Here is a 25,225-nt window from a genome sequence, read left to right on the forward strand (position 1 = left end):
TAGCGAAAATGCTTTAACTGGCTGGTGACTGTTAGCGTGGGTCATCTGAACCCACAGCTCGGGCAGTGGGGCTGAACTGGATGGTAACCAGTTGCTTCCAGCAGGCACATTGGCTAAGGATGGATACCTCTTCCCTTGGCACAACAGGAACAGTGTCTGAAGGGTGTTTACCCAGCAGCAAGAGGGGGCAAGGTTTAGCACTGTGCATTCCTTTTTACCAAAAGTTTCTTTGTGCTAAACCTTGCCCTGATCATATAGCTTCACGCCTCCAAAATCACGGTAGCTATAGCCACTCTTGTCCTGTCTTGAAGAGAAGACCTGAATCTTTCCTGATCCCACTATGCCCTAGGGAAGGAGTGGAACAAGCAGAGGGGAAGTTTCATGTTCACAAAGACTCTTTGCACAGCAAGGCAGTATTTGCGCTGTTTCTTAGTGGCAAAAGCCACTCCTAAACAGTCATAAACATGAGGCTTCATTAACGACCAGAGATGGAAAGCTGATGAGAGATGCTCAGAATCTTTAACAGTAGGGAGCATTACTCTTCTCCATGAAACCTGTGAGACTGAGCCATACCTTGGGACAGGAAAGGAGATTTACTCTTTTCATTTGCTCTTTCTGAATCAATGACCAAGGGAGTATTAGTCACATTCCCTGTTTTCAATCAGATATTCTCCAAATAAGATATCTTAGTACTCACAACATATTCTTGGAAATTGTAACGTCTTAAGCCATGATTATGCCTCTTGTCATTATATGTGGCACAGCTGGACCCAGCTTTTTAGATGAGCTCCTTGAATTCGGAAGGGAAAGAGAAGCTGTAGGTTTGACTGTCCTGACCCAGGATTTCTAAGTGATGCTAAGGAGCATACTTTCAAAAACTTGGCAAATGCTTCTGAAAATCTATGGTCTTACTGCGGTCCTGGACGATTTGAAACCTGGAAGACAGGGGATCCTGTATTTCTGACTAGGGTTTCCAAGATAGAAACATGTGTAACCTGCAGCATACAGTGAGTTCAACACAGTGAACTTGTGTGCTGCACAACTTATCTTTGTATATGCTGCAAATCCACGCACTCATTCCCTTCTGATAAGCTCTTTGGCATTGCTGATGATGCTGATTATCAGCAGAAGGGGATTTTCTTATCTTGGCTTTAGGACCAACACCAGAACCCAATATTAAAATATTAACTAGGAGCATGATCTAAAACCTGCAGAATCTCCCCAGAGCATTCAGAACACCTCTGCCTTCTCTTGTGCGTCGCCAAGTCCTTTACTGGCGTGTGCAGGTTGCGCACCTTTTGGCAGCCTTAGCAGCCAGTGAAGATAGTGGAGCTGTCTGAACACTTCTGAATGAAAGCGGCTCTTCTGTCTCCCACAGACATGGTGTTTGGATAGAAAAAATCAAAAGGAGGGATGCAGACAGGCTGATCACCAAACCTGGCATTGCATCTGCTCACACTGGAGAGGTTCTGAGCCTGAGGGTGAGATCTGCAGAAGTGGTTCTTCACTCTGCTAAGCCTCTACCTGCTGCAGTTCTAGTGTGGCCTGTAACACCCTCTCCTCCTCTGGCACATCGTGTGGATGGTGTCGATCAAGAAGATAGCATTGCTATGATGCAGCAAAGGGGACCCACTATTTTGTGAGAACCCTGCTCCAAGGTCAGCTGTGACCACATTGTCCCACCACTGTCCTATAACCCAGGATGTGTAAAACACTTCCCTTGGCATGCTGGTGTGTGATACCCATGTTGCATGCTTGAGTGCTGGGTTGCTGGGCTCCCACTGCATTATTTAGTGCAGGAGCTGGATTCCCTTTTGCAGCATTTGCACGGTGGTTTTTTTGCAGCCCCTGTTCAGGAGCTTTGCAGCAGCTCTGGCAGTGCTAAAGGCATCCTGCCATGGGCCTGCTGTGCTTCAGAGGCGGGCTGTCTGCTGCAAACCATGGCTGGCTGTGCTAGGGGCAAACCAGTCCCATAGCGGGGGTAGCACTGTACCGGTAGAAATGGGGGGCCCTGCCTCAGGTGAGGTTTAGTCTGAGGAAACAGGGACACTTCAGCCTTTAATGATTTTTGTTTAGGTAGATTCCTTTCCTTAGTAAACAAGACGGCATTATCACAGAGCTGCTTTGTTTTCCAGTGGCTGGTCTCGCACATAATAAATAGGTTAAAGTTAACTGAAGCAAGCATTGATTTTTCTCCAAGCACATGTGGGATTTCCTCCCTTGGGAAGGCTTGAGTAGTGCAAGAGACCTTCAGGGGAGGGTGTATGTATGTGAAAAGAGTGTGTGTAGCTGGGGTATTCTTTTTTTTCCTACTTTAAATTTTCCTGTTATGATCTCTTCCCCACCCCCACCTCCCTCTCTTTCAGACTCCAGCAAGTAAGGTCCCAGCTCCCACGTAGGAATTTCGCGGGGTGACAGTGACTGGGAGGCACGCTGGGGCCTCCCCGGGAGTGTGCAGTGCTGCAGGGGGAGAGGGGCATGGAGCAATGACGGGCAAAGCTGGGCAAACAGAAGGGATGTGGGTGCTGGGGAGTCGGTCTACAACCAGCAGTGGAGGTAGCGGTGGTGAGGTTATTGACATGTGTGTTGGTAGTTAACTCTTTGGTTTCACTTTTTTTTTCTTTTCTAAATACAAGTTACAGAATGGGGGGGGAGGGGGGAAGACACCCCACCCCCCGAATGATTAATGCTGCTTTACATGAAATGTTTGTCAGGCTCTATTTGTTTCTTTCTTTACATCATAGAATCATTTAGGTTGGGAAAGACCTTTAAGTTCATTGAGTCCAACCGTTAACCCAATGCTGCCAAATCTACCCCTAAACCATGTCCCTAAGTGCCATTAGACTTCTTCCATCCCAATCATCACCTCCAAACAAACATTACTCGCCCGATTGCCTGCCTTTCCTTAATTGAACCCAGTTCCCCCTTGGTTATAGGCATGTTCTGCTGCCTTATATCTGTGCCACAATTTCCCTTCCAGAACATTTACTTACTTGCTTACTTAGAAATCTACTGCATTGCCTGGTGTTATGGCATATGGCTGCCTTGCATCAATTAAAAATCAACATGGTCCAACAGAATATAAGACCAACCCCTGCTTCTTTGAATGGATGTTTGCAGCTGGGTAGAGATTAAAGCAGATTGTAATGGATTAGACCAGGGATTAAATCAGTTTGTAATGGGTACTGTGTTGAACTATTCCATTTCTGTTCTTGGATAGAGACTGTGCAAATCTAGGGTTGTCAAATGACATCCTCACTGTCACCATGTCATGCAAGAGGCCAAGTTTTGAAGCAAACCTGATATTCTTGCAATAGGGATGGTACAAACTGGAAAAAAAACTTTTCTGTGCTGGTGATGGGCACGCAGTTCGCGAATTGTGCAGGAGATGGGGGTGTTGCTCACGTTACCTTTGTCTTCTAGGGAAGGAGAGGGATTAGAGAGCACTGCCGCTTCTCTCTTTGGCGTTGAGGCTGCTGCTAACGGCTGGGAGATCCAGAGCAGGGAGATTTTAAGTCAGTCTCATCAGTGGGACTTTAGCTGTGCGTCCTATTATTATCAGTAATAAGCACTGATGGAGGGTTTTTAGGATTTTCTTTAGAAACGCCAGCCCTTCCTGTGGGTATCTGTCTGAGAAATGAGGGCCTGGGGTAATACGGTATGAATTTATTGTCTGGGATTGTCCTTGAGTGTGGTAGGTGTGGGTGATATTCACAGCGGGTGATTTTTGTCGCAAGAAACAGCTCCTCAGTCTGCAGTGTAGGAGAGACCTGCGATCGGAATGGTGAAAGTACTGCCCTAAAGAAAGTGCTGGTGAACACAGCTGTGCATGAAGCCCATCAAATTCTGTGCCATGTCCAGCACAGATGGGCTCTTGCAGTGACAAAGAGCAATGTGATGGAGACAAAGCAATGCCTTGAGCTGTGCACAAGGCAGGCAGGGTATGGGGAGAAGAAATGTAGCCACAGGTCCTGTCTCAGTGCGGGTGAGCTTTGGTCATGAAGTCAGGGGTGGTGCTGCACAAATGAGTGGCTGATCCAAGTGTGAACAAGGACTAGGTCTTAACAGTGACCAGCAAAAGGTAAACGGGACCGGGTGAATTAGCACAACGGCTAAGCAGTGGCAATTGCTAGCCCCACAGCAGCTTTTACATTGTGGGGATAGGGGTTCCGGACATGCTGAGATCTTCACGAGCAGCAGTGAGCTCCTGCTGGGTCTAGAGGGACCAGAGAAACTTTAATTGTAATGTAAGAAGTTCTGTGTGTTACAGCTGCAGCCTCACTGTAGGAGGATGACATTAGGTGGGCAGTGCATCCCTTCGCAGTGCGTAGCAACGGCAAGATCCAGGGGTGGCAAGCATGCGGCTGATGCCACATGCCTGGGGACACCGTTCTTGCAGCAGTCGATCTAAGGGAGGCTGTTGGGGTCTTTCCCGTTTCCCCATACTATGTGTTCCTTTACAAGCAGCAGGAGGGTGCAGTCTCGGGGCTGGCCTGGCTCTGTGCCTGCAGGGCAGCCCCTGCCACAGGTGTGCGTAACTTGTGCAATCCCCTCGCCCGAGGTTTGATGGATCAGCTCTGGCTGAGGCCCACGTCACTGCTCCCACACAAATGAAATGTCATCTCCCAAACATTTTGGCAGCGTGGTTTGAAAAGGAGCCGGTTCCAAGCCAGAAATAACATTCGTTGGGTTGGGGGCGGGTGATTTGCTTCCCCTGCCCCCACCTCCCACTTTCCCTCCCTGCCTCGCATTTGCGGCTCACAGGCAGGGCCGTGCCCGTGGGTAGACGTGCCCCCCACCCCACCCCATCCCCGCACCCTCTCGCCTTCCCGGAGCTGTTGGCGCTTTTCTCTGGACACCGGCTCACACCCCGGACCCCTTCCCACTCCGGCAGGAACCACATTTAGCGGCAGCAGCCGGCGGTGCTGGCAGTCCCGCTACCCCCCTCGGGCCGGCTTCTGGCTCTCGGCGGCGGCAGGGTCCGGCACACCGCCCCCCGGGCCGGGCGGGGCACGGGCCGGCAGGGAAACTGCCCCCCCCCCCGCGGGGACACAGCCGCCACCGGCCCGTCCCCTGTCCCCCTCTCCCTCCGCGCCCTGCCGGGGTGGCGCCTTAGACGGGGGAAACTGTTGAGCCGTCCCCGTTCTGGGATCTGGGATGGCGGTGGTGGTGGGGAGGCAGCGGGGAGAGCCGTGCGGTTAGCGGGTCCGTCCTTGGACGGCAGGGAACGGCTGGTGGGGTAAGTGGGAGGGTGGGACAGCGAACAGAACGCCAATTGCCGACACTTTTCTAAAGGAGGAGGGGAACGGGGTAAGGTCGGCCGTGGGTTTGATCTGAGGAGAAAGCGCCGACGTGTTGCTGCAACGAATCGCTCCGGCGGGACGTGGCACAGGCAGAGGTGGCTGTGACAAGGGTGGCCCTCGGGAGGCGGCAGCCTGCCCTCTCCCCTGCGCACCCTGCGGTTACTCGCACCTCGTCCGGGGGCTGAAGCTGCAAAGGCTCCCTGGGCTTTGCCGACAGAGAGCGGGTGTCCTGCCCGGGGAAACGCTCCATCCCCGCGACGGGAGCGGCAGCGCTCCGCTGCCGTCACCTACAGAACTGCATCTTCCTCGCTCCTTCCCCCGACACGGTCCCGAGATGCTGCTGCAGCGAGCCGCCTGCAGATACTGCCCTTTCTCGGTTATTCGCCCCCCCCTCCCGCCGCCAGTAAATCCCGCTAGTCTCCCTTCCCGGACGGTGGCGAGGTTGCTGGGGTTCCCACTGCCGGGAGGCTCAGCTCGGGATAGGCGCATCCGCATGCCCGGAGCCGGCTCTGGAGCGGTGCTCTTGGATGGCCGAGTCCGTGGGCACGCTGTCACCCAGCAGCTCCTCATCCCAGCTGCGCTGCCTTACGCCCCTTACCCATACCCAGTCTTCGTGCATGCATATATACAGGGCGAGGAATACCTATGCTGCTGTAAATACGTATATGTAAATACACATCAGGCACAACAGTGAGTGACGGCTGCTTTGTCTCAGGCAGGAGCACACGTACCGAATCAGGAGAAAAGCTGGGTGTTGCTCCCGCTGATTCGGCGCGGCGCGGTGTCCCGCTCCCGCCCCCGGCCCCGCTCCCGGCCCCCGGCGGCGCGGCGCGGCGCAGCGCGGCTGGTGACTCGGCGGTGTATTTCAGCGGCGGCGGCGGCTTGGCAACGCTCGGGGCTCCTCCCCCCGTGTGGTGTTACCCTCTCACTTGATCAAATCCTTGAACGTGAACAGTTTCACTGAAAAGCACTTTTCAAAAAAAAAAAAAATCCACCAACAGTAAGGAACAGAATCCAACTACCGAGGAGAGAGTTTTTTTTTCTTTTTTTCTTCTTTCCTTTTTTCTTTTTTTTTTCTTTTTTTTTTTTTTTTTTTTCCCCTGGTCATCGTCTCAGAGGCTGAGGAAGGGGGAAGAGAAAGACGGAGAGCGAGAGAAAGAGGAGCCTTTCGCAAATAATAATTATTATAATTAGAATCCGGCCCCTTTCTCCTTAAAAAAAAAAAAAAAAAAAGCTCTAAACGCAGCGCCTGGTCCCCCCTCCCTCTCCAAGCCCCCCGACTCGCTCCGCAAAGGCATGGAGAAGGGGACCAGCTGCGCTCCGACCTGCCACACCATTTTTCTCGCCTGGACATGGCTCTTACTTCTCTCCTGGTGTTGCACCGGCGCCGAGATAACTTGCGGATCCTGCTCGTCTCCATCGCCCTCCTGGCCGCCCGCCTCGCCTCGCCTTAGGCAGGAGCAGCGGCCGCCGCCGCCGCGGGGATGGCGGAGCCGGCCGGGCGGCCGAGCGCGGGGCTCGGCCGGGTCGGCGGCCGCCGCGGAGCCGCTGCCGGGCGGGGAGCCGGGGGGCCGCGCGGGGCCGCGGGGAGCGGCGCTCCGCTCGGCGGGGGCGGGAGGCGGCGCGCCCGGGGCCCGGGGCCCGGCGGCGGCACGGACCCGGCGGAGCAGCGAGGGGCGCCGGGCGCTGCCGGCGGGCGGCGGCCGGGGTGTGCCCGCGGCCGAGGGGCAGCGCGGCGGCCGGGCGCAGCCCCGCGGGCCCCCGGAGGAGGGGAGAGCGGCGCGGCTGCGAGGGGCAGAGGAGCTGCGGCTGGCCAGCACCACCTTCGCGCTCACCGGGGACGCGGCGCACAACCAAGCCATGGTGCACTGGTCCGGGCACAACAGCAGCGTGAGTACCGCGCCGGGCACCCGGCCGGCTCGGCTCGGCGGGGGGAGGGGGGAGCCGGGCGCCCGGCCGCGGGCGGGGTGGGGGGCTGCGGGGGCAGAGGGGCGCCTGGCGGCCACCGTGCTCGTGCCGCCGCGGGAGGGGACGGGGAGCGATGGCCGCGGGGAAGGAGAAAAGTTTTCCCGGGGAGAGATGGAGGGGAGTGGGACCGGCTGTCTGCTCCCCCGCCCCCCAAGGCAGAGAAGGGGCTGCCGCAGGGGCCGGGCCGCCCGGAGCCTCGTGCTTTGCGGGATGCCGCTCCCCGCGCCGGCTGTCCCATGTGCCGCCCAGCTGGGTCCCCTTCCCCTCCACCTCTTCACATGCCATGTCCACCTCGGCACGCATCGCCGCCTCCGTGCCGGGGGGGCGACTGATGCGCGGTGGTGGTGGAAAAGCCCACCCATCCCAGCCCCCCGCTGTGCGTGCAGGTGCCAGGACAGATCCCATTAATTCATTAAGGGCTGGAAAGCCCCCACACACGGTAAGGGGCTCGGAGAGGAGGCAGGTAGTTGCCAACGCGGTGAAAAGTTTATCAAAAATCGATGGCATTGCATGCCTTTTCCCTGAAGTCAATTGATAACAAGTCGCTGAGGTGGCCCCGAAAGTCTGCGGGACCGTGTGTGGTGTCCCAAAAGCCCACACACCATCGTGCCATGGCAGGGCCAGGCCCTCCCTCACACCCTGCTCTGCAACGCCTGGCAGATGGCTGCGGGCAGAACTTCAACTTTCTTTTCGCTTGGTATCAGAAATACTCTTTCCATGCTGATGTGAAGTCAGAGAGCAGGTGTAATTTAAAGGGCTCCAGGAAACCTTTACATCTGGTGAAAATATTCCCGTTATTCTGATTATTATAGCTTGTTACTGCCTTGAAAATGCCTCTTTTATTGTTTTGCCACTATTGGAAATAGGCATAAAGCAATTAACAGCATAAAACGGATCAGTTGGATTTTCAGTAGTCATTAAAAAGCAAATTGTCTGTCTGTCTAACTACGCACCAGCTATAGCTTCATAATGTACAATTCAACCACCTCTGTTTCTTTGACTGGAAGTTTTTTTGCTCTATTTATTATTGCTTAGGCAATAATTCTGACAGCAATGTAGATGTTACTTTGATTTAACCAGTTTTTAAAGGTAGTTGTGCTTGCCAGACATGAATTCCACTCTCGTTAAAGATGAAAGCAAACATTCAGGAGAAAACAGCTGCATGGTATATTTTGGCACAGTACTTCTCTTTAGGATTGTTTATTTTTAATATAACTCGGCATGTAAAAAAACCTATATGTCCTCTCTTTTGTTTCATTTTGGTGCTGAAGCAAGGGGTGTTGAGCAAAAGAAGGTAAAATCCCCCTCCATCCCTTCCCAGGATGGATTTCCAATAGCCTTGACTATTTCTGGTTAAAGTAGCAGAGAAAACTAATTCTGTAGGCATTTGCAGGGAAAAGAAAGGTTATTTTCTCTAAAGCACAGGTCAGAAAGTGATTTTCACAAAATTCTCCCTCCTGCCCTGGTTTCTTTTACAGGAATATGCCACTTAAATAACTAGTTTCTTTTATTCTTTAACTCCAGGTGATTGAGGAGGTTTATAAAGGAAAATGTCTTGATTGTTCATGACTTCCCATTAAGATTTTACACCTCAAGATACCATGCATGAAATCTTCCAACTCAAAAGCACAAGCAAAAGCAAAAGACTGGTGTTTATTGCCAGTGTGGTGTTTGTAGGAAGGAAAAGCAAGCGTGTTATTAAAGGCTAGCATTATCTTTTTGTGATTTTTCTAATATGAGGTTTAGCATCTGGAGGATTTTTCTCTTCTGTCTCTTGGAGAAAACACGTTACATTTAGTGATTAACTGGATTTTTTTTTTTTTTAAACAGTGTAGAGGGAAAGTTAAATGCTTGAACCTGGGTACTTTTATTTATTAGCAGAGAAGGCTGAATCCAATGCCTGTTTTTCTGCTGCAGTTCAGTTTTTACCTGATTCTACTGTTGGGGTGTCTGTGGCACAGGAGCATCAAGCTATTTGCCCAAGGTCACTCAGGGAAACGGTGTGGCTTCTTCTGCCAGCCACACTGGTTCCCAGTCACTCACCTCAAAGCATATATTTTCTTAGGTCACGGTAGACCTAAAGCAGCAGGAAGGTGTATTGAAAATGGACAAAAGATATTAACTCATGTGTCATGATTGTGCCTAGGGGAGCAGGTAGGACATGTCTGTATGCTATTGCTTCCAGGCTACCAAAGCAGCAAGGAGGTGTACAGCTTGCTTTTACCAATTCCCTGTTAGTCGATCGGACTTCAAAACCTGAGCTTTTGACACTTAGGATTTATTAAAAACATAAGTCAAATTTGATGCAATGAAACAGTATATTTCAAATCAGATGTTAGTGCTGGGGGATTCCTACCAACTGGATGGATTTTCAAAGAAGAGAAAAGCACAGTAATAAAAACGTGTGTGGTTTTTTTTTTTTTAAACTGGGACTTATAGATCTACAAATACCCCATAAAAGGGAGATCATGCAGCTGCTGCATGTCCTGTTACCTAGAATGTTAAACCTTCTGTGGGGTTTTTTTCAGTATTTTAAGAGCAAATCCTCCTCCCTCTCCTATTCCCCTTTTCTCCCACATCCCTCAAATCTCAATTTAACTTGTTAAAAAATAATCCCTTCCGGGCAGCAAACTTTTGTTTTCTCCATTTGCAGATAGCGAGGTCAGGGTTAGGATAGAGGCAAAAGGCTGGTGAGATCGGGGAATTTGGTTTCTCTGCTTTGTCCTGCCCAGAGGCTTTTTCTGTGACCTTAGGAAAGACAATTAACCTCTCCGGATCTCCTCTTCCATGTTAAATGAGGATAGTACTACTTAGCTACCACAAAGTGGTGGTGTGGAGCAGAATTCATTTCTGCTTTGTACAATACCTGAAGACCTTCAAGTGGAAATTGTTAGGAAAATGCAAAAATACTATTCCTTGTAGAAATCAGGTTTGTGTTCTCTGTGCTCTTGAGAAGGGAACTTGGCTTAATTCAGTGGGTCTGATACTAGAAAAAGGAGAGTTGTACTTGGGTGTCAAGTATCAGTCTGCCCTAAAAGAAGCATTTATTAAGAGAGGTCACTGAAGCTCTTGAGGGACCTGGTAGAGATCAGATAAAATGTTTTCTTGCTAAGGTCTTTCTGAAGGAAGGAGAATTTTTAGTGAAAACTACTATTATTCCCAGAAGATCTGCAAGCCATTCTTTTTTTGAAGCCATTCCTCTCTGAACACACACAGTGTACAAGTGTGCCATTCGGTGAGCGGTAGCATCCTCTGCACTTGTTTCCCCTCTCTCTAGATGGTTATGTTATTGAATGAAATTTTTCCTCGTTCTGCTCACCAGATGCTCTTTCCAACCTTCCTGTGAAGATGATCTGTTTCCTTAGATTATTTTTTTCTTCCTTCCTCTTTCCCTGATTTCTAGGATAAGGACCTGCAAAAATAAGTAGCAGCACCTTTGATGCTATTACAGCTTTAAATCTCGCTATCTTGTTTCTTGACAATAGTTTTTTCAAGAGATTTCAATAAGCTACCGTGGAAAAACACACTTGCTCAGATTGCTCTCCTGATATGATCACTAGTGGAATTGGTAAATGGGGACTGTTGTCATTAGGTTTCAGAGTTGTCACTCTGATGAATGTAGCTGTTTATAGGAAGTACTTAATTCTGTCCATGCGTTTTCCATGATGGAAGTACTACAAATTCTGTGGTGTTGTGTGTGGGGTTTTTTTCATGGTATAATAAGCAAAGATGCACATTTTTAGCTCTCTTTTTACTTCTAGAAGACACTTTTAATTAATTGTCCGTGGAAAGGCCTTGGCTTATGATCATCGTATGCTTTAGCTATCCCATGTCTTTCCAGTAACCAGGGGCAGACTTCAGACATAAAAATGTGAAAATGCATCACAGTAAGAGCAGGAGAGGTCATTGACTAAGGCATGTGCAGATTTGCAGATTGTTTCAGCCAGGCCAAGTTCTTGTGTGATCCTAGGGGTTGGATTCTCCTTAGTGTAGGAAGAGTGTCAGCAGTGCATATTTTTATCTCAGGGCAGTGCAGAAAATAAACCTGGAGAAAGTATAGTGTGACTGAGCAGTATAGATGCTACTTGTGCAGACCACACAGTTGCATTGATGCTTATGGTATGATCAGGCTCTGAAAGTTGGGGAAGGCAGGATGAGAGCTGGTGGGAGACTGAACTGGGACCTTGTTTTATCTTGTCAGCCATACTATAGTGTTTTGTCCAGAGGTCTAGTAAGCCTGTGGCTATCGTCTCTAGAGTTAACATGGTTGCGAGATTCACTCCAAGACTGGGAATATGAGATGTCTTTGGGATAAGGCTCTGGTAAAGAGGAGGCTAAAAGTACTATGGTGTCCTACAGCCACCTGAAATAGAGTTAGAAAGAAGATGCAGCTTTTCGTAGTGGTTGAAGAGGAACTAACGTGTGGCAACACCACAACATATGTTAGATTGGGCATTAAGAGGAGTTTCTTCTCAAAGAAAGTGGTGTACCAAGGCATCAGAAAGTTTTGGGGATCTCTGGCTTTGGAGATTTTCAAGACTCATGGACATGATCTGATGGTAACAACCCTGCTCTGAATGGGCTTTTGCGATTCTTTTCCTCCTTCTACCACTGATGCTGTTCCTTTACACTGTGTGAGCTCTGAGGGCTGGCAGTGAAAAGCAGGTTGTACAAGTTCTCGCGCTGAAGCCTGTCTCTTCCGGGAATGATTCTTCTGAATGCTCTTGGCACTGTTCTGGTGTGATCTGCTAATGTACTGGTGGTTTGATGCTGAGACATTACTCACTCCCATGGCGAATTACAAGCTGGGGAGGCTGATGGGCTTGCTGTGTGCCAGGTAGTTTTTCATTAAGACGCCTAGCAATGCAGTGTGTGATGGGCAGAATGAGATGGGCAATATTTGCAATTCCAAATAGTCTGCTATGCTTGGAAGAGAGGAATGGGAGAAAATGAATCTTTAGGCAGGCAATGCTGCATTCAGTTGTCAGCCATGGGTAACTACTCCAACAGTCCAGTTGGATTTCAGTCTAAAATTTTTACTCCTAGAACGCAAAATGGTGTCAGAGCAACCTTATTAATTGCGCTGCATTTGGTAGATATTTTAATTGCTATTCTAGATGGTTTCTTTCTCAAATGGCCTTTGGCTAGGTTGCGGCCTTGTTGCCACTGAAGGTGGGCCAGCTGTGTCGCAGTGCCTTGATGCATTTCCACTTTTCTGCTATCTTTGGTAATGAAGTTTGCCACTGAAGTCCTTCCCCAGGACTTTGCCAACCCATTTTTAATTAATATTCAAACAGAAGATTGAGAAATAAAAATGAAACTCTTGCATGGCAATTGCTTTTATGGTTGCGTTGAGTCAGTAGAGCAGGGAGAAGGCGTCTAGAAAATATTTTTCGGGTTATTTCTCTCCAGACCGATTTCATTGCAAAGGCAGGTCAACGTCCAGTGGATGTGCCTTGATGTTTCTTGTGGATCCCGTGAAGCTGGCAGATTCCCCAGGCCATTACCCTGCCTAGCACAGCAAGCTGTCGATGTTACTGAGGCTCAGAGCTCAGTAACAGAAATGCTTCTGTTCTAGGTGCCTGTCAGCAGTTTCGCTTCAGGCCTCAGTACTTTTGACTTTTTCATGATCAGGAATGAGGCCTAGGATTTGTGGCTGAGCTTTCACCGTGATTTAAATGCAAGCAGAAATGGCTATGTGATTCTTTAATTAATTTTTGTATGGAAAACATCCACACAATTAGATGACAAAGTATTTTGAAAATGGTTTTGAGCAGATAATTGATGTAAGGCAGGAGAAATTTTTCCCAAAAGGGAAGTGAGATGAGACAATATTTTCTTAAATTCAAGGCAGTGGGAAGACGACACTTTCTGAGAGTGCCCAAATTTATAACTGGATTAGTAGTAGATGTTTTAGAAAAAATATGAAAACAGTGTAATCTAATGGGTAAAGCACAGGTTAAGGAGCAAAGATCTTTAATGCTGGTTGTACTAAAGGATACTGGATGCCAGTCTTGCAAACAGTCAAGAATTTACTTAAGTCATACCGTAGTGTCATGCTCCTTAAGCTCCCTGGATGTCTGTGGATAGAATGGAGGAGAGCGGGACATGCTTAGCAGAGTTAGTACTCTCATACAAATCCAGGTTCATTTCAGGATTGAAGGCCAAGCCTGAGTTCATGGTTGGGATTGTTCTAGGACAATTGCAAGGAACCTGCTGGTTATGGAGTTAAGGCTTGGGATCAGCTGGGACCCAGTCCAGTTTATCTTCCAGTGAGAATCTGTGTTTAAAGGTGTGGAGTCCAACCTGCCTCTAATCGAGAGAGTAAATTAAATGTGTTCCTTGTGAAGCATTGAATGCTGTAAATGCAGAAAGTCTCAGAAGCAGCCAAGTATTTGGTTGGATCCTCAGTGTAAATTGATGTAGGACTGATCTAGGTTAATTTACTGTAGTTGAGAATTCAACCTGCAGTACCCTACAGCAGCAAAAAATGTAAGTAGGAATGAAAAAATGGGTACAGAGGGGAGGAAACATGGGCAGTACAGCAGGGAGACCTGTGGGCACTTCACGTTCTCTGAGTTACAGCCACAGGGCTGGGGGGTGGATGAGCTTCCTTCTCTCTTCTGCACAGCTGAAGCTTCCCTCTCTCTTCCTTGGGCTCTGGGAGGTGGGAGTTTGAACCACACTGTAAGTCATGCTGGAGACTGATCCAGTGATGTACTCGGCAGAGCCCAACGGGGATTTTAAGCTGAAATAACCCTTAGATGGAAAATACTGCTTTGCTGAAGCCACCCCTTTGTACGCGAGTTTTTTGGTTTGCTTCAACTCCCTGCAGGAATCCAAGGCAAACAAATTCCCAAATCCTAACTTGTGCTTCTTGTCCAGGGAAAGCTGCAGCATCGTTGTTAACATTTCCTCCATGAAAAGAGAAGGGCATGGCAGTATTTCCTTTCCTGCCTTTATGGAGGCAGTGGTTGTGAGGCCGAGGAAACTGAATAAAGTTTGCTGCACATTTGGAGAGCATGGCTGTGTGGGTGTTAAATACATTTGATAAATAATCTGCTATGGCATTTTCAGAGTCGATTCCCAGCCCTCGTGGCCAGCAGAGTCCCAGCACAGAGTAAAAATCAGAAAAGTTTGATGCTGAATAATCAAACCTCTCTTTTATGTCCTCCCCTCTCAGTGCTGAATGAGACCTGACCGCTCTCCCCTTGAAGTGACGGCAAAGCCCCCTTGCCCAAGGACCTCCCTGACACGCAGGCTGTCATGGTGCTTTCTCCCCTTCGTATTCTGATGAGCGACACGAACGCTGGCCAGGCAGATCTGCAGAGCACTCCAGGGCCTCAGTGCCCAGAATAGCATCACTTTTAATTAGCTCCAGCGCGGCTGCCCTGCCCCGGGGTGCGGGCGGTGGGAGAGGCTGCGAGGAGCGGGGCTGGGCGCTAGAGGGAGCGTGGGCATCTGCTAAAGGGAGGGAGGCGCGGCGCGGGGCGGGGGGCGAGCTGGGGCCTGGGGATGCCGCTGGAGAGGCAGACCTGCTGAAATATTGATGTGAAAACCCGCCTGGGGTCACTGACTGTGAAACTCTTGCTGTCTGGGGTTCCCTCTGCGAGAGAGGAAAATAGTCCTGGCATCCACTCGGCCGCGGCCAGGCACCTCAGCCTTGCACCGAGGGGTCTCTCGTTGCTGCCAGCTTTGTCTTGAGGGTGGGCGTCCCAGTGCAGGGGTCTCTCACCTGCTGCAGCCTGAGTGATGTGGCCTGTAAATTGCTGGCAGTGCAGCAGGGGTGATGTTAACCTTTGGGGTGCCAGAAAGCAGCAATGAGAGCCCAGGCCTGGAGACTGCAGCAGTGCTGCTCCCCATCGCCCCGCCGGCTGTGCCCCGCTGTGTCTCCGGGATAGCCCCGAGCACTGCTGCTGACAGACCCACCTTGCTGCCCACCTTCTGCCCCCTGCAGCAGTCACAGCTGGCAGAGGAGGGCAGGGGAGCTGCTCTTGGTTGCCTCTCTCCCAGGTGCCTGGGCTGCAGAGGACAGGCTTGTCCTGACAGGTCCCTGCCACTTGGGACTCTGCAATATTTTGAGCAAGTTTTGAGGATGATGCGCAAGTCTTAGCTTTTTTGTTCCTCTCTTTCTTTTCTTGCAAGTGTGGCAGCACAGAAGGGGCTGGAATTCATCCCAGCTGCTGCACGGTGGGACAAAATAACCTTTCTTCCTGGGAAAAGTGGTTGCATGGTGGTTGCGCTTCCTGGCCTCCTTGGGACTAAAACGGATGTCTGGGACTTGGAAACATGAAGACCGAGCACTGCAAATTGCTTAGGTCAGTGGCGGGCTAAAGGCCTTGGGATCCTAAAAGCAGCTGCTTTGGCCCTGTGTCAGATGGCTGCGCTCACCTGTGATGCTGCGCCCGCCTGTGATGCGTGGGTACTGCTGGCACGGTTTCAGCGCAGTGATGCTGTGGCTGTGCTCTGGAAACACAGAGTTTCTGAGTCCCTTGTGGGGGGTTGGTAGAGGGCTCCAGTGAGGGGTTAGTGGAGTGGAAGGCTTGAGCACAGAGCTCCTGTTGACTTTCAAGGCAGGGAAAAAGCACGGTTGAGTTTGGATGCGCTTCCTTAGCGTGCCAGAGTCCAGCAGGCTGTGCATGCAGGTTTGTCTTTGTGATTTTTGGACTTGCCGTTGTGCCTAATGGGGGTGTGCATCGCCCTGTGCCTTGGCTTCCCGATCTACAGGGAAGAGTTAACTCACATCCAGGGCTGTTCCCAAGGCTTAAAATGGATGGATATTTGCAAAAGCTTTTGGGTGGAAGAGAATGTATCAAACATGATTATTTAGCTCTTGCCAAAAGTGCTTTAGGACCTCATGGGTGCAGGGAGGAAGGAGTGGGCGCTCTAACTGGTTGTTAGCCTTTTCCTGTGGTTTGTGCCTGATTGGAAAATCCCCCCCCCAGCTGTGATCAATACAGAATCACAGAATGGCTGGTGTTGGAAGGGACCTCTGGAGATCATCTAGTGCAGACAAACAGGGCTGTCTGTCTGCAGTCCTTACTTGCCTGTGTCAGATGGCTGGGGGAAATTCTTTCTCCACAAGGTAGGGGGGTGGATGACTGTACTTGTGGGCATTTCTCTGTTCTAGGCTTCCTGTCCTTTACCACTGAACCCAGCCAGTTTTGTGCTAATTTTTTACAGTGTAACAGACATGACTGTACTTACAAAGCTCTTACGCTGCCTACTTCAGCTGTGTATTTCAAAGGTCACTAAAAGGAAGGGCAGTAGTATTATGGTTTTTGTTTGTTTGTTTGTTTTGGGTTTGGTTTGGTTTTTTTTAGAAACTGACGCGTGTGAGAGGGGAATGATCTGTTCTGGGTTGTGCTGCTGATCAGAACTACAGTTAGAAGGCAAGTTTTCTGATGCCTGTCCCTTATTGATATGGCTTAATAACAAAGGACTTATTTTCATCTGCCATAGCTCAGATGCTGGATGTATTTTATTTTTAGATGAGATTGCCTGAAAGAAAGGAAAAATAGGTGAGAAGAGAAGCTAGGAGGGGGAAGAACAGGACTCTCATTAATAATAGAAGAGTGGAACATGCTCAGCTAAAATCATTAACAGATTGATCAAGTTAATTTAAAACACTGCAAAGTTCTGGCTGAAAGTGATTTAAGAGCATCTTTATCTGCTGTTCTAATCCTTTCACTAGCATGACTTTCCAGGTAGAGTTATTTCTGATTGCAGCTCCTTTTCAGCTGGATGAGAACTGACATGGTGAAACTGTGGGAGCTGTGATTTTGTGCTTCCATTGGAAATACAGAAACAGGAAAGGGGTCACATGGAACTGGCTCTGAATTATGCAGCTTGTTTGTAATGGGCTGGAACAACTTAGGATGATTCATAGCAGGCCACATGCAGGTCTGTGTGCCTGTCTGTGCCATCTTGTAATGGCATAATGTAGTAGGATGCAAAGTTCAAGAGTCTTGTTAGCTTTTGGAATCATTAAGGTGGCTTCCCCACCCTTTGTATTACACTTCACAGCCCAAGGGGGAAAGTCTCTGCCCCATCCCAGGTGCAGGTGAAGGACTCCTGTGTGAGCTGGGGCAATTAAATCTTCCTCCTGCCCTCTTGGATGGGGCTTGGCCTGGGTCTCCCTATGTCAGTCTTCTGCAAGGTGGAGGGCTGTGGCAGTATGTGTGGGGTAAGGTCCTTGTTCTGTCACCCACTGTGTCTTTCTAGCTTTGCTCCCAATCAGTAAAATGTTGGTAGAACTTGACACTATAATGGGAGTGGGGATGGGGGTGCAGAAGGGTATCTGGGGCTGGATCCCTGCACTCCTGGGCACACCTACCATCTGCACTGGCACGAGCTCTGTGTTGGCAGTGGGGTTTGCTTCTGTTTGGGTATCAAAAGCCTGGTGTAAGGCACGAGACTGGTGAGCCTGCATGTAAAGGAGCATGGTGACCTTGTGCATGGGAAGCCTTGCTCAACAGCATGTGGTGGGAGAGGCAGGCAGGAGGTCTCTGAAAACCACATTTGCTATCTGGCCTGAAAACAGGCTTGCCTATAAGATGGTGAGATTGTAAACCAATACGATAGCCATGCTGCCTGAGAGGACAGTTATTTTAGAAGAGAGAGAATCTTTATCCAAGCATACTTTGGCAACTATTGGAGCAACACCAGGAGAAAGCCCCATACAGTCATGGTGGTGGCTGTATCAGGTGTTAGAGATATGATAGAGTTGGTTCAATTACCATTGGCCAGACTTTTCTGGGTAGCTGAGCCTTAAACAGAAGGGCTTTCAGAAAAGCATGGGATATGGAATGTGGCAGAGAAAGGTCTGGCCGAGGCACCCCACCAGATTATGATTTCTGCTGAGTGTTTTTGTGGCTCTGCCCCAGCAGCTGCACTGAATGCTTATCTGTCCTGTGAGAGCTGTCTGCTCTCTGAAGGATCAGAAAATGAGTAAAATGCCTGGTGATTTTGCTACGCAACAGAAGTCACCCATCACTTGTCACTTAACCGTTTGCCCTTCCAGGACTCTTCTGTCTCTCAGTGTTTTGGTTGGTTGTTTTTTTTGTTGTTTTTTTTTCCTTCTCTGCCACGATCCCTCGTTCCGCTGCCCCTTTGGAGCGGTAAACAGCAGCAGTCGGTGCATCGCTTTGTGTGTTGAGCTGAGTTGGCTGAGCATCGCAGGTGTGTGTGGGGGCTGGCTGTGGTCCAGGCACTGATCAGCAGGAGCCCTGACAGCTGTGAGAATGGACACTTGGGTGGCTTACGGTTCAGTCTGGATATTATTCCAGGACCTGCTCCTTTACCCAGCTGTACTTGAAGGAGCTCTGTACCTGTGTGACCCCTTTCCCCCCTTGAACTCAGTTCAAATTGGCCAGCAGGTCCCAGTTACCCCTCCCAGGCTGGCTCACCGACAGCATGGTCTGTTGCCTCCGAAGCTGAAACTTTGTTTCTTTTTGCAGGCAACTTAAAACAGCTACAGCATCAGCACCGAGGAAGCCTTACTTTACGGAATTAGTAGTGCTCACCATTGTTTTTGCCAGCCTGCCTGGGAACTCTGTTCCTTTAATCAAAAGGCAACATCGCTGCTAGCGTAGCATTCTTGGTTTGCTTGTACTGCATCTCTTTGTTGCAGGCTCAATTCTACCCTCCCTTGCTTTTAATTAACTTAAGATTATCTTCATTCCTTGTTCCTAGCTCATATTCTACAAGTAACAAAGCCTGCCTTTCTGGGTTGCACTGAAGTTTTGGTCTGGTGACTCTTAGCTTTCTGTGTGCTTTTAAAAATTATTTTATTTTAAAGGTTGTTTTTTTTATATGTGCTTCCTGTAGTGCTACTGGAAACAGGTGATAATCTGGACTGGGGAGAAAGTGTCTCAGTGAAAACTCACAGAAAGGGGAAAGATGTAGGTCTAACTCCAGTGCTGAAGAATGAGATCGAATGTTAGATGGTAAAATAAAGTATTGGATCATTTGAGAATGCTACATCTGCTGTAAAATGAGAAATTCTTGTCTTATTCCCCAAAGACAAGGGTTAGCAGTTATGGAAATCGCTGACTAGTGAGGGCTCTTCTCAGGCTGGGGCTTGAATGAGCTGCAGAGGTTTCTTTATGTGCTCGTCCTAGTGGGGACGAAGGTGAGAGGCAGGAGCTGATCCATGGAGCGTGAGGGTGCAGGAGTGAGCTGATATGCGTATGAAAGCATGCGGTGTGGTTTGTTTGGCAGGTCATGGGGAACCACTTTGTCTAACGCTTTCTTACCTATAGGAATTGACTGTAACATTTATTGCCATTGGTAGTGAATATGTTTGAGTATGAAACCTGCTGAGTATAAAACTATACCTGTGTTTATCACAATCAGCTGCATTGTGAGCACCTGAGAGGAGGAGGATGGGAAGGGCTTTTGACATCTTCTAAAATTCCATTTCGATCACTATGTGCTTATAAAAAATGTGTTTTAGAAATGTAGAAGATACTATGTCAGTGTTTACATGTGTGTCAGGATATGTGACCTGGTAACTATAGAACTAGGTACATAACTATTTAACTAGATAAAATGTAAGTACCATGCAACCAGAGATGACTTGGGACTGTAGTCTGATTTCGCCTGCATTTCCTCCGTTTTTTCTACACCCTCCTGCTGTAGCTCGTGTGTCCTAATCCCTTTATATGGGATTGCAGGTCCCTTCCTTCTCCTCCCCTTGCTGTGGCCTTTGGACAGTTGCAGTGGCTCATATAGCCTCTGGTATGAGTCAGGAGTGAAAGTTTTTTCTGTGCCTGGCATAGCTGGACCTTAGCAGCCCTCAGTTATACACCAAGTTTCTTAGGTTAAACATGGTTGTTCATGTGCTGAATTTTGAGCTCTCGTAAAGCACGTGCCTCCCCTGGGGTTAGTTCTTCTCTGCTCTCAACTGCAGATCTAACTGACCAGGAGATGTGAAGGTAAGGTAGCAAGGTGGAAAAAAGCTGGCAAGTAGCTGAGGTCTGTCCTTGCTAAAAGCATTTTTTTCAGAAAATGCCTGTGATATTGTAGGGTTTTGAGAGATAAGTAGAAAACTGTGCTTAATGGTAAGCATTTGGGAACAAGAAAGGCTTCCCCTGCTCCACCAGGTGTATGTACAGTACGTTGCACAAATCTTGTGTCTTTAAAGGATGCTATATGTAATATGGATGGCGTAACCTTGCTGTTTGTTTTTCCCTGCATATGAACTCCCTGAAGAGGAGCCAGCATGGGCATTCCCTGCCAGCCTGTTCCTACAGACCACAGATGATCAGCTGTGTTGGGGAAGACATGGCCTTTTCTGTTGTTTCTGTCTTTTTGACACTGGCCTGTGCTAGTCTCTGGGGTGGTGCACTGGTCAGTTTTTGCTCACTTTCTACCTCCTGAATGTGGGGTCAGGAGAAGTTTTGCTGCTTCTGCGTGATTGTCCCCTGTGGTGAATTCTTGCTGACAGACAGTGCTGGCTACAGGGAAGCTGGTAGCTATTTCGGGTTCATTCTTTATTTAAATGCTCTCCCTCCAGAGGCAGACTTGCGCTTGACTTGTACTGATGCATTTTCCTTGTGCATCCTTCTGCTGTGGCAGCTCCTGCTCGAGGCAGGGACAGAAGATGAACCTAATGGAAGGAATTAGCACCAGAAGAAAAATATGGTCTCCTGAGCAAGTTATGCAGAACTACTGGGAATTTAAGCAGTGTTTTGATGCTATGCTAGGTCTGACTCCCACTTGGAGAGAAGGGGGGACAGCATTTATTTGGAGTCGGTGTGCAAGTGTCTGCATCATGATCAATTTAGATACGCCATGGCTGAATGATACTTGGAGTTGTCTCTGGTAAAAGCTGGGCAGAGAAATGCTTTCAGGAGACATTTCTCCTACCTATTTAGGTTGATAGAATTGAACCTGTCATTCTCACCTCCCAGGGTGCATAAATTGCTGTCATACAAGCTAAAGCTTTAGACCACTGGTTAAATGGTCTGTCCTGCCATTAACTGAAGGGGGATGAAGGATGTCAGTAAATACATATTATCCTTTGAAGGGGTACTGTTCAGCTGATGTTCATGGTCCAAAATCCACTCTTGTTTACGGTGATTTTATGCTGGTGCTGCTCCAATAGAGCTTGATTTATACTAGTGTGAACAGGACCCTAATGTGAATATTTCTGTGTGCAGCCTCAGTGTTGCCAGTGTGCATCTTTATGTATCTCCTTGGCTTTATGCTCTTGACTTTTTGTGGGTTTTTTTGTTGGGTTTTTGTTTTTCTTTCTCCAGCCCCATCCCCCCCACCCTGGGTTTTCTTTTGTATTGCCCTGAGCTTGGGACAGTGGAAATGAGTTGCCTGATTGTGGAGAACATGACTAAGTCTGCAACTTGAGGGAGGAAGACTGAGGTATTGCCATAGTTTGGGCAAGTATCTCTCTCCTTGTCCTGCATTGGTGGGAAATGCGGATGTTCAAGTATAAGTTTGCTGGAGTGCACTAATGTGTGCCTCTGTTGCTGGGATTAGCAATGCAAACATTGATGTTCATTGGCTACCAGTGATTTGGGCACTTTAGCATGGAAACTGGTGTGTTGGACTTGCCAAGTCTCTGTTCTTCTTGGAGTATTTCTAATGAAAATGTCAGTGTGAAAATAAATTATTCTAAATGCTAGTGTGCTGGTTCTGAGAAAAGGCAGGTGTCCATTCCTAGTGCACACCGTATCTCCCAAAGTCTCTCAGGCAACTGTGTGCTTTCAGCTCACTGCTTTGCTAAGGATCCTCACTGCTTATGAGGAGCTGTGGTTTTGAGGTCGCAACCACTTTCCTGAATGGAAGTTTGGAGGGACAGAACACTTCGTAATAAACCAGCAAACCAGACTTTTGAAAATTGTGCTGTTCTGTAGCCTTGAGCTGGGATTACAGGCTCTTCTGCGCTTGCTGGAGAAACAGCTGCTATGAGGAAATTTATTTATTTATTTTTTTGGCTGGGTAGATAAATAGTACGCAGACTTGGCCAGACAGCCTAAGTGCTGTGTGCAGTCCTTTTGCCAGATTGGAAATGCTGTTCTGGATCCTCACAGTTCTGCTTGGAGTAACTTGTCACTGGAACCCTTTGGTCTCTGTTATGCTTTCTCTTTAATGAAACTGCTATGCTTGGTTTAAATCCTTGGTACTGTAAAAAAAACTTGCCTTGATAAGGACCTTAGTTTGATGAAGCAGTGGCTTCTGTCAGAGCAGCATGTTTTATTTCAAGGGCTTGTTTTTAATCTTCCTGATGCTGGAGTATGGCAACAATGATACCTTCAAAGCTGGTGGTGATACACTGATGGAGTGTCAGTAAGGTGAGAATTAGACCTATATGCCTTCCACTTCTCTGGCTGCTGGCAGTCTTAAACAGGATGGAATTAGAAAGCCTCTTCCATCTGCATGGCTGTGTTTCAACCTGCGTTTTGTAACAGACAGCAACCAGAAAAGCATTAATGCTGTGATAAATCACCAGATGTCATAAGCCATTGAGCTGGTGGTGAAGCAGAGGGCTGTCTCTTGAAGGGGTTGAGTAATCCAGGAACACAGTCCTTTAGAAGTAGCTTTTAGTGATGAGGAGGGCTTCAGTTGCAAAGTTCCACAAAGCAGTGTCCAAACAGCATGTTGAACAAAAATGAGGCTTCTTTAATGCCTTGGTGGAGACCATCCTGGCTTGTGGTGTGGCAAGTTCTCTTGCTGCTTGGCCCATTGCCTATGTTCTGAATTGCTTTTCTGAGTTTCCATGGTGGCAATGACCATCTCTAGTCATGCTGTGCTGGTCCTTCACTGGTCCTGGGTTTAGGTTCCCTACTAGCTCACGTCCTGCTGGCTTATCTCAGGAGTGCAGCCAGTGCTTTATAGGGTCTTGGTGAAAGCCTAGAGAAATCATCTGGGCTTTGGCTCAGGAGTTACGGCTCCTTAGCTCTTGAGGCTGAATGACTTAAAGCACAAATAAACAGTCCAGTAAAGGTGGTATATTTATTAGAGCAAATTCCCATTAACTCTTCTCCATAACAAGTTAAATATATCTAGCTGTTCCTGTCAGTTGTCATACAAGATCTGACTCAAAGCAGTGAATTCTTTGCATTTCTATTGAGTTTAATGGGTTTTGGACATGTGCCCAGGAACATAAGATCAGTTGGGCTGGATGGGACCAAAAGTCCATCTATTCCCAATGTCACATATCTGACATTGCTCGGTAACACAGCTGTATCTGGCACATCTAGCATCTATCTGGTATCAAGCATATGTAGTACACAGAGCTCTGCAAATAATTTACATCTCAGCTTGGTGTTTTTGAGTGTGTGTGGGGCAGTTGATAGAAGGGAAAAAAATTGGGCTTAATCCCTAGCCCCCATCTCCACCCTGACAGGTCTCCCCAGATTATGACTCAGATCAAACATAGACTGTCATTCTGACCTAAAATCCAAACATAAATAAAAAACCCAACAACCCAACACAAACAACCAAATAAAAACCCACATCTCCCTAATTTTTAAAGAATTGTTTAAAGGATTTTTTTAATAGAAAAGCTGAGATTTTTATTTTAAAAGGTTAAACAAAGCATTTGTACTTAAATTCTTATGAAAGCAAATTCAGCACAATTTAGGAGATATAAAATATGCTGGCCTCACTAAGTTGCTATTTGACTGTAAAAAAAAGTTATGCTTGAAGATAATACCCCCTCTGATTTTCTGTGTTATGCTGTGTCTTGGTATAAAGTTGGTAAAAGAAGGTCTCAGTGTTCATGTGCTCTTGCTGGAGGGAAGCAAGGAGCGCCATTTAGATTATAGTGTCTGTTGCAGGCCCTACTAGTAAGTAGTGTTGCTTTGTTTTAATTACAGGAATTACCTTGCTGATGTCAGCTTGTCAGTCAGCAGGGCAGATGTTTACATGCTGTTCTGGAGGTGACCAGAAAGTAACAGTTACTTTAGAGTGTTGGTTTTTTTTGTGGAAAAAAATTGTAAACTGAAAAATCCAAACTGAAAAGTATGTGTTTATGGTTTGTTTTATAATGTGGGTTTGGCAACAATTTTTGCTAATAACAGCAGTTGACAAAACCTAAAATAAAACTCCCTCTTCTTTGTCCTGTTTAGAAACTCATCAAGTTATGATGGGTAGGTTGGGAGGTTGGTGTGTTCAAGAGTAGAGGTGGAGTTGCACTTCAGGTCTAGATCACTTGGTCCTGTTTCTGAGATCCAAGAAAGTATTTTTGGCAAATGCTTTCATTTTGCTTAAAGGGCTCTTTTGTTGTTTTATTTTGTTTTTTTTTTACTCCAAAGTTAAGTTGAAACTGAAATGGAGTCATGAGAGTGCCTTTGGAAGCAGTGGGGTAGAACTCACACGTGCATTGCTTGTACAGGATGGAAAAATATGTACGAGCTCATCTTTTAGCCTGTACATTAACCACTGACAAGCTGTTCCCCTCTGTTCCTCAGTTTCTTCACCTGTGGGAGGAAACTAATCTCCTTTGCAAAGCTCTTTGAGACTGACTGTTGAAAATCACTGGAGAAGCACTGTTACCTATAGCTATTTGCAGCTGAGGTTTGGTCTAAGATGCTTTTTCTTTCTCCTTCCTATGGAGAATTGGGTGTTGGCTGCTGTTCAAGGCAAGCAACAAATACGAACCATTCTATTACATTTTTTCAATCTTAATTTTCCTGTGTTTAATGGGTTTGCATAAACAGGAGTTTAAGAAAGGAAAATGGAAGTTTAAAGGAAGTGAAAGTTGTGAGACTTGTGGCCTCTTTGGTTGTGATCCCATCAGTCTGCAGGAGGTTGTAGTCTAAAAGCTGCTGCACAGATGTTCCAATTCAATTTATGGTTTGCTTTTTGAAACATAATTTCATTTCTAAATGTGGAATATGTATGGAGTTGGAGACTTTTCCTGGTGCCGGGAGGAGAGCCCTAGTCTGATTATTTAAAATGAATTAGTTCTGATGAAATATTTAGCCTTT

At 47.9% G+C, this 25,225-nt stretch overlaps 1 protein-coding gene across 1 annotated transcript in view; it reads left to right on the forward strand.

The window, feature by feature from the left end:
* The first annotated feature begins 6,556 nt into the window (after positions 1 to 6,556).
* The window catches only part of SORCS3 (sortilin related VPS10 domain containing receptor 3), a 304,161-nt gene continuing 285,492 nt past the window's right edge, over positions 6,557 to 25,225 (forward strand). Inside the window, exon 1 of the mRNA XM_055809927.1 lies at positions 6,557 to 7,193. Within this exon, the coding sequence (XP_055665902.1) occupies positions 6,600 to 7,193 (594 nt within the window). The 5' untranslated portion in view covers positions 6,557 to 6,599. The remainder of the gene's footprint in view (positions 7,194 to 25,225) is intronic.

The sequence above is a fragment of the Falco peregrinus genome, chromosome 1 (assembly GCF_023634155.1).
Source record: "Falco peregrinus isolate bFalPer1 chromosome 1, bFalPer1.pri, whole genome shotgun sequence".
Classification (NCBI taxonomy): domain Eukaryota; kingdom Metazoa; phylum Chordata; class Aves; order Falconiformes; family Falconidae; genus Falco; species Falco peregrinus.